General features: G+C 36.6%; 1 protein-coding gene across 1 annotated transcript; it reads right to left on the bottom strand.

Moving 5' to 3' along the window:
* Nucleotides 1-6,927: 6,927 nt before the first annotated feature.
* On the bottom strand, nucleotides 6,928-8,081 carry LOC149226868 (protein TIFY 10b-like). The gene is made up of 4 exons (XM_089380327.1): nucleotides 7,915-8,081; nucleotides 7,718-7,811; nucleotides 7,142-7,337; nucleotides 6,928-7,028 (listed from the first exon to the last, which is right to left on the bottom strand). The coding sequence occupies exons 1-4, from the start codon at nucleotides 8,079-8,081 to the stop codon at nucleotides 6,928-6,930; spliced, it is 558 nt and encodes a 185-aa protein (XP_089236453.1).
* Nucleotides 8,082-9,757: the final 1,676 nt, after the last annotated feature.

Raw genomic sequence — 9,757 nt, 5'->3', positions numbered from 1 at the left:
GAGGGGTACGCTTCCTGGTTTCCATAACTTTTCTTTCCCCTATGTCACAAAGCCCTTTTACTCTTTCCAGTTGTTGTGGTGTTCCTCTAAAGAAGGTGTTTCTCTTTGTATCCTCATAATGTGCTATCATTTCCTCCGTGAAAATTGACCACGTAACAAGTTGTTTACGAGAACAAAGCCCTTTGTACCATAAAAATTGATCTGGTTCTAAATATGAAGATGCAATACATACCTTTTGTAATAGTTGTACACCATGTATATCAAAATATTGCTCCATCTGAAGTATCCAATTTACCGGATCCTTGCCATCAAACTTCCTCATCTTGATTTTTCTTGATTTTAGGAGCTCTACCTTGAAACGACTGTAACTCTGTACTTTCAGATCTTTAAGTTCTGAAATTGTGACCTGTAGTAGCCTTCTATGTCCTCTTTCCAATGCCACTAGTCTGATCCAAATTGGATTCTCCAAGAAATAGTTATGCACAATCTCCCGCAGTGACCTAATTATAGACTAGTTCAGTAGAGCGAACTTGTATGAAGTGCCACGTGTCACTGTTTCAACCTTTGACTCTGAAAAATATATAAAAGAAAACTACAGTCCGTCTTCTTTCTGTACCTTCTTACGCAATTTCAATCCGATGCTCAGAAAGAAAGTTATGACGATTTTCCCCAGGTCACCTGTTTTGAGTGTAATTCAGAAGTCTGCAAAAAGACCAGCTTCCTTAGATCATATCTCCAAAAATGTCGTGCAAAAAGCTCTAAAATTCGGACCCAAGGTTCAGCGCGATTTCTTCTCAAATGGGTTTTTTTTGTGACTTCTGAAACGTCACAAAAAAAAAGTTATAGCGAAAATGCCACGATGACCTCTTTGGAGCAGCGAAACCCTAGAATCCAAAGCTCTGATACCAAATGTTATGAAACCAGCTCAACAAAAGATAGAAAAGATAGATCAACGCCTTAGAATTCAGCCTCTTCGAGGGGGCAACCTCCTTTAAATTACATAAATGAACAATTCTTGGATGATACAAATGAAAAAGACCTCCTTTCTATATATAGGAGTCTAAGGGGTCATAACATAATCAGAGCCGACATAACAATAATAATGTAAGGGCACAATAATAACAATAGTGGGCTTCTATGGGGCACAATAGTAACAATATGGGCACTACATGGGTACATCAATATAATAAATGGGTTATACTAATAACAATAAGGGGTTACACTAGTAGTATAGGGGCTTAACAGTAACCATAGTTAAGTTTGGCATACATACAATTACGAAGAATATATATGATGAATATATATATATTGTTATGTAAACTAATATGTTATGACATTGCAGGCATATTGATGTGGAAAATATGCTAACAAATGTGTTGTATGCAGAGAAATTGCAAGAAGTAGGTGTTCAACAAAGAACACAAAGGCTTGGAAGAATGCGAAAAATGAACATGCATTCTTCAGATAAAATGAAAAATGAGCAATAGTTACTTTAGTAATATTAAGTAACAGATTATGATATGTATCATAGTTAAAATTATGCATCTATAAATTCTCACAAATGGTTTGAAAACAATGTTACAGGTAGCTATGAAAGGAGAACACTCCTTGAGACCGATGTAGCTATGGAAGAGGAGCACTCTTTGTGACCAATGTAGCTATGGAAGAGGAGCACTCTTGGTGACCAATGTAGTTATGGAAGAGGAGCACTCCTTGTGACCAATGTACATCGGAAAAATTATATCAGATGGTAGAGGCATGAAAGTCATTGATTCGGAAATGAGCTACCTGTGAATGAGGACATGATGCAGTGATACACCGAGGATGGCGTAAAATTTAAGGGGGGGACTATGTAACACCCCTCCCTTGTGTGCTAAATTATTTTAAGCCTAAGATAAGGAAATCTAGGTGTGATACCCTATTTGTGGGTTAAACTATTCTAAACCTAAGCTGAGGAAAGCTAGATGTGATATGTAATATGAAAAGAAACCGTGTTATTAAATAAATTAATAAAATAAATCTCTTGGAGGGTGGAGGACCAACAAACAGGCTATTCTTGCCAAATCCCATTGAGGAATGGGATAGAGATGAATCTTTCGTGATAATGCTTCTAGATGTGATTCTAGATAAGCTTGGATGGATTGGAGATCCATCAGATGGATTGTTGATAAAGATCCATCAGACATAAAAGCTTTGCGGGATATAAAGACAAACTTGAGGAAAAGCCTCGTGGGAGATAAAGACGATATTTTCCGAAAAACACCTAGGCAAATGGAAAAATCCATAAAAGCAGGATGTCGCTAATAGAAACTAAATCATGAAAGAGGGTATTAAATACCTAATGCATTGATCAATTGAGGATAGTTGATCCTTGGCAAGAACTTCGGCTCGGGGGAAGACAAAGGTGATTCATGGTTAGGTGGTGGTGCTTCTCCCTCCAGGTGATTGTTTAAGATGGATTCACATGCATGGAATGTTTTGTATGCCAGTATCTTACCCTTCATGTGATTATTTTATTTGATTCAGTGTTGGATATTTTGCCCCACCTTGGCTTATGTGTTAGTATGATGCTATCTATATTCATGTGATGGGTTTCATTCTTATGCCTATGAATGAGTAGGATATCAAATGAATCTAATGGTGATCTTTATTATGTTAGTGAAGGAACCTTTAATGTTATATAAAGCCTCTAGTTATCAAAGCAAAATAGTGGTAGATGCTTGCAGATAATTATGGTATAATGTAAGTAATGGAATAGTCTATGATTGTCGGATTATCTATCGCACAAATACTCAACAAGGCTAAATTGCATTATATCTATTGCTTAGAAGTTATCTTATTATGGAACTAATGGAATATTACTATGCATGTGGTTAACTGATTTGATAGATTTTATATCGTTTATGCATGCATATGGTAATTATGCATGAGATATAGATGCATGAAAAACCGTTAGGAGAAAAGTTTTATATAATCCAATAGAGGAGGATTTTTTTACCATGCATGTCACCATAGGTTAGATGGTTGCATGTTATTGCTCCTTCCTCTCTTGCAACTGTAGTTGTGTTATAGAAATTGTTTGATGAAGATAAGATAATGTGTCTATGGTATAAATCCCCTTCAAGGTGATATAACAGTCCGATAAAGGAAAAGGAACATGGAACCTTAACTATGTCTAAGGAAATTTAATTTTTTTTAGGGGATTTGTGCTTATTTTCCGGATAGGCCATGGAGGTTCTTTAAAAATTTATACTTTTCTAACAAAAACATAATCTTTATTTTTAATGTATATAACATATTGATTTCATTCCTCATAATTATAATGAAAACACCATAACTATTTGAATTTGCAATCATTTTTATCATGAAATTTTGCTAAATATAGTTTTCAATTTTTAACTAATTTTATTATTTAAACACTATATTATACTACTCTATAACTATTCTAATGGGAATTACTCTGTTATCAATTACTTTTTTTCATAAGAAGTAGATACTAAGTAATAATGCTGGATCAGTTATTTACACTTGTTCATTTATTCGATTCTCCAATTTCAATTCAACTGCTCCACATGTTTAGATGAATGACCTGACTATCCATTTCTGAAACCCTAATTTGGATATATATGGAGGAATTTGTCTTTAGTGCGATTTTCTAGACTCTTGGGGTGGAAAATTTGAGGTGAAATCATGATTTGTGTATTTAAACTAGTTTTTTGACTTTATATATGGATTCAACACCCTGAAAGACTTCTAGGACACTTTGATTGTGCAGGGGTTACCCATCAAGCTTATGATTTCAATAAATTCTTGCTTGATTTTAGAAAAATTAGACCAGAAAAAACAAGTCGGAAAAACTTCCAAAAAATCTCACTAAAAACAAGTCATACATGGAGTGTAGACACCTTGATAAATACACCAATTTATCTTCTCAATCGAAAATTTAGAATAAATCTCAAGGACATTCGGTAGGACAATAATGGCATCAGTTGCAATGCTCTAATTCAAGAATTGTAACATTTTTGCATGAGTCAGCCTAATGTTTCACAATGACAGCCCCTTACATTGTCTACCCCCTTGTGATTACGTGGAAGATCACAATCCTCATATCTTTCATACTTTGCACCTTTTGCATTAGAAGGAGATTCCTGCAGCTCCATAGTTGTCATGCCCCTACACTGGTGGTACTCTTCCAACCGCACTATAGAAGGTGTAGCACTATCGACCACTTTCTTTTAAACAATACTTGTGATAGTGAACTATGCATACTTTATATAATTAGTTTATTTTTCAACTTTTCTAAGTATACTTACATTAGCACAGCGGAAACATTCATACATCATTCATCATTATTATCTTTTAACATAAATGCACAACGAATAATAAACCGGGAGGGGAAACTCCTTGAAATATGAGTCTGCCCGATAATATCAATACTTCACAAAATATTCAGTTTTACAGTCTTTGCAGGAAACCACAAGTTTCCTTGGTACAATATCTGTCAACTCGTGTAAGTTGGCATGCACCATACAGTCTACCCAAACCACCGTTTGGAGTGCCCAAAGATACTTTCGCCCGTCGCACCTTGTTCACTGTCGCACTATTCAGCACGTCGTTCAGCCAAATGCCCTCAACTCATTCAGGCGGACGCCCTCTCACGCCCTCGCCCATTCAGACCAACCTTGCTTGTTCAATCATTTAGCCCGGCGCCGTTGCACGCCCTCGCCCGTTCGATCATTCGGCCCGACACTCTCGCACGCCCTCGCTTATTTGATTGTTCGGCCCGGTGCCCTTGCACATCGTCGCCCGTTCGATCATTCGGCCTAACACCCTCGCACGCCCTCATCCGAGCGCCTTCGCATGACTTCGCCTGAACATCTTCGAACGACTTCGCCCATTCGGTCGTTTGGCCCGACGCCCTCGCACGCCTTAGCATGACTTCGCCCGAATGGTCGTTCAGACAAACGCCCACGAACACCCTCGTCGTTAGGTCGTTCGGCCCGATGCCCTCGCACGCCCTCGCCCGAACATCTTCGCACGACCGGCGGCTCCATTTTCTGCGTTTACCCCGACTTAGTGCTTTGTTCCAAGAGTCCACCTGCACTTTGCCAAATTTGAGTCCTCTCCAAGTTAGCTCGCCCTCCAACTTGCATGAATACTTGGAAACTTCACTTGATACCTTTAACGCTTTACTTATATGGTGGTTAGCCCATCGTTTGGGGTGTCGACTCACCAAGCCGACCCACCGTTTCGTCCAACTCGCCCCAACTTCACGTCGGCCCATGGTGTGCGCACCCATGTGCGGGACCGGCCCCACATATAAACTTTCCACCGCCCAACACTTAGTAATTTTCAGAAGATGACTTTCACGTTGCATGTTTCCTTCATTCAGTCGGCTCGTCACATCATTCGCACACACCCTCAACTTGCCATTCAACTGCCCAGCTCGTCGCTCGCCCGTTGTGTGCCCGTGCCAACTCCCGCCAACTCATCGGTTAACTGCACTTGCCTGGCACGCCCGACTCGTGGGCGTGACAATAGCCCTACCATAACAAATCTTAAATGACAAAAGGAAAATCATTTTGAAAATAACCCTCATAATTCTAAATTGTAGACACTACTAATAATTTCAGCAATCACGATGGGCAAGGATCATTATGGTGCAATGTATGAAGCAATATTACCACACGGGCAAGTAATGGTGATTAGGAAAATGGATCCCCGTTTGTTTGATATGACATACTGGATTTAGCCTCTAGATAGAAGTCCAAGATTTATCCTATGCGTAGCACCTAAATTTGATTCTGGTCCTAGGCTTCTTTGAGGCACCCACGGAAAAAAAATAATGGCAACGGTTTTAATGCTCAGGAAGACTCTTCAACACCACGGTGGTATCGTCGTTGACAGGTGCCATCGTCCGAGAATTGCAAGAATTGTGATAGAATTTCATCATGCCAATATTAATCGTAACTAGTACTGTCATGTCATATATATATTTGCTAAAGAGATCGTGAAATTTAATTTATTGTTTATTTAATTTATATAATTTTGAAAATTGGTAATAATATAATTGGGTAAATGTCACACAGATTATTTATTTTTTAAATTATATATATTTAGAAAAATATTTTTTTTTTTTTGTTTATTTGTTAAGTAATGTGAATGTATGATTACATTTTTTCTCGTGAAATTTTGAAAGACTAACTTAAAAAAAAACAAATCCTAATAAAACACCCTTCACTGTCCATTCTACACCAATAAACAAATATAAATATCTTTTTATTATTAAATCTCATCCATACATATATTTTTGTTTCCTTCAAAATAAAAATTACAAAAACTGTATTTTAAAATAAACCATACTTACAAACAAAACAATATAAATGATCACAAAGCTAGTAATCTTTTTGATTAAGAGGAACCAATTATGTACTTGAAAGTTAGAAAGCTAAGAAAATCAGGAAAGTTTGGAAGTTATTAAAAACCATGAAAGTAAGAAACAAAATGTTTTTTAATTATAAATTCATACTAAGTGCTAAATCTCTCTACCAATAAAATATAAAATCTAATTTTGGTTAAAGGTCACAAATCATGGCTTAAAAATAAAAATTTAAGAAAAACTTAAGAAAATATGAAAATTTTGTTTTCTTAATCTTCGAAATTTATTCACTAATAACATTAGCTAAAAGCTTAATTTCAATAATTTAATTATTATAAATAATTAAAGATTAAAACCTAATATACAGAATCAAACTTAATTATAAATATTAGAAACAAGGATATGCAAAAATAACTTAATCGATGGAAAATTAATACAAATCGAATACCTAAAGATCGATACAAATCGATTCATTCATCGCGGAGAATGTTCATCCTAAGACGTCTTGGCTTAATACCTAAAAAAACTGCAATAGGACAGTAACTATACTATTGAGCAGGGGGAGCGTAAGGGCTCTTTTGGTGGATTCTTTCATTCCTCTTCCCTATGAAGCTCAGAATAGAATTCTTTTGCGCCATTGGAAGTGCCTCTGCAACATCAGTTGAAATTAGACGTTATATATCTTCCATTTTTTGGGTATATGAATCACTAGTAAAGAAATTAGATTAGCGATCATGACTACTTCGCCACGGGTCCTCTTACCTGCTTTTAGCGTCAGAGATGAATGGGTGTGGGTGAGGATGGCCGCTGGCGATAGGGAGGGAGTGATTGGAGTTAAGTCCATGGGACGAGCCACAGAGTTGAGCGGCGTTAAAGGCGTAGATGCAAAGGATGAGGGAGTCTGGCCACTACCCGGGGAGCCACTACCTCTGCTCGCCAACGCCATTATAGCCTTACCCTGCAGCCCTCTCACAACACAATGATATCTCAATAACTCTTTATCTTCGCAAAAATATGTAAAATATTTATAAATTTAGTTGTTTTTAGTGGGATTTTTTGAATTTTTTTGACAAGTTTTTCAGTTTAATTTCTCTAAATGGATAACCCAACACAATCTAAATGCCCCAAACATTTTTGAGGGTCAAAAAACAAATTTAAATAACACAAATCAAAATTTCACGTCAAATATTAACACTGGTTTCCAACACCAAAAAATCTTAAAAAACACACTAAAAACAACTCTACGAATTTGATATGCCCCTGCCCATGTAACAGAATTCAAAGTACCATAGATAGATTATGTCCGTCTCGTGAAAAAGCAATAGAATCATGGAACACCTTATCTGCCGAGACATTGTAAACGTGCAATTTCCCCGCGTAGAAAATTGTGAGCTGTGTACGAGCTGGCTTCTCGGCACACGCCGTGGTAGACCTGCAATGCAAAAATTGCAAATAAAGATTGTTAACATTCAAACATAGATTCAAAGACTTTGGAAAGGCTGTCGAAATAATGGCAGGAAGAACAAAGGTTATACTTAAAAACATTAATGTTTGAGGAAGATGGAGGTGGGTAGTCATGCTGTACTGATGAAGAGCGTTGGCGTCTATGCTGATAAGGGAAAGGCATCACCGGCTCCCACGGGGGTAACAGAGAAATATCTAAACTGGGCTGTTGGCAGGTATCCGGTTTGACAGTCTCCATATTTTTTGAAACTGAGGGACCGCTGTTCTCTCTGCCATCTGGAGCTGCAGGGGGATGTCTGCTTTGTTTGATGGTTTTGTGCCACACTATTCATAGTTTTGTTGTTGGTGGCTTCAGTCGAATTGAGAGAATGAAGAGGTGCCTTTTATAACAGCCGAGCGAGAGAGAATTACACAAGTGGTAAGCAATGAATGTGTTATAAGAATGTTATGCTCCTGCTACAGAATGCGAAGTGGTTGGTTTGTATCCTTGGGAAATTTCTAGAACGGAAACTTTGAAATCGCACGTTTTGTTTGAAAATTTTAGCATCGATACAGTAAGTTTTGTTTGAAATCGTGGAAATGCGCATGGTTTCCATGCTCAGATTAAGGTAAGATGTTTTAACAATCAGGGAGTCGAAATTCGATGTACTGTCATATTTAAAAAATAAATAAATAAGTTTTTTATCGATTTAATTACTTCCAACTGTTCCTCTTACAGAGCCACAAGTCCAGACACTGACTGTACACCTATGTTACCAGAAACGGGACGGTTGCCATCGTTCCCCGTAAAAAACGTGTAAGAAACGGAAACCAGACGGAAACGCCGTTTTCTACGGTCATTTTAGTCAACCGGTGCATATATTTTATGGGAAATTTTTTACTGGTGGTAGTTCGCTCTTTTGCATATCATTCTCAGCCCTGTATTTTCACTCTTTATTGTAGATTTCACTCATGTATTCATTCAATAACCTAGAGACCTATACCAAGTATATAGAAAGTTGATCATTTCTGTATTATTGTCCCTTTTTTAGTTGATTTGTTTTCCTTTAACATGTATATTGTTAAAATTCATAGTTTAAACACTATTCTATATGTGGCTCAAGAAATTTACATTTAATTGCAGATTCTATTTATTGTTTATATATATATATATATAATTATTTGGAATTTTTTTTAAGGAAATAATAATTAGCTGAAGGCGCAAAATGCATAAAAATGTATACACTTAATTGATTAGGAGGCATAAGAATGTATATATTTAATAGTCAATTTGCTAAGCATCAGTTTCTTATTTAAATTATTTAGGTTTTTAATAAAATTTGGGCTGGAAATTTAGTTGAAACTATATTGAAAATTGAAACTAACGCTGTATTTTTTATTTTTATTTTCATTTTCTCTCTCCTCGTTTCTTGAGTGCGAAACCTCCAAACTCCTTTTCTCGTACCGTTTTCGTTTCTCGTTTCATTTCCCGTTTCTCGTTTCTGGTAACATAACTACACTATACCAATTACGTCCGTACAAATATATTAAATCTTTGCTTTAATAATGTAATGAAATTTTGTTTCAAATCTTTTGAACACGCAAGGTTTCCAGCTTCGAAAAAAAGTGAAGATGTTATATAGTCAACAAATCGAAAATCTGTGTAACAGAATATGGTAAAACTAAACACAGTTGTTTTTAAAGAGACTTTTTAGAGGCTTTTTCGGTGGGTTTTTCCGGTCAAAATCCGGTAGCAATTTATTGGAATCGCAAGTTTCATAGCTAATTTCTGCGCAATCAAAGCGTCCCATGGGTTTTTCCGGGTGCTGAATCCAAATATGCAGTTAAAAAACCATTTTAAATAATACAAATCAAGATTTAACCTCAAATTTTTCCGCGGGATTCCATCACCGGAATCTTCAAAAATTCGCATTA

Source organism: Pinus tabuliformis, chromosome J (genome assembly GCF_031772625.1).
Source record: "Pinus tabuliformis cultivar Carrire ecotype Pingquan chromosome J, CPIR1, whole genome shotgun sequence".
NCBI lineage: Eukaryota > Viridiplantae > Streptophyta > Pinopsida > Pinales > Pinaceae > Pinus > Pinus tabuliformis.
The sequence above is the reverse complement of the archived record's forward strand: the minus strand, read 5'-3'. Positions and strand labels throughout refer to the sequence as shown.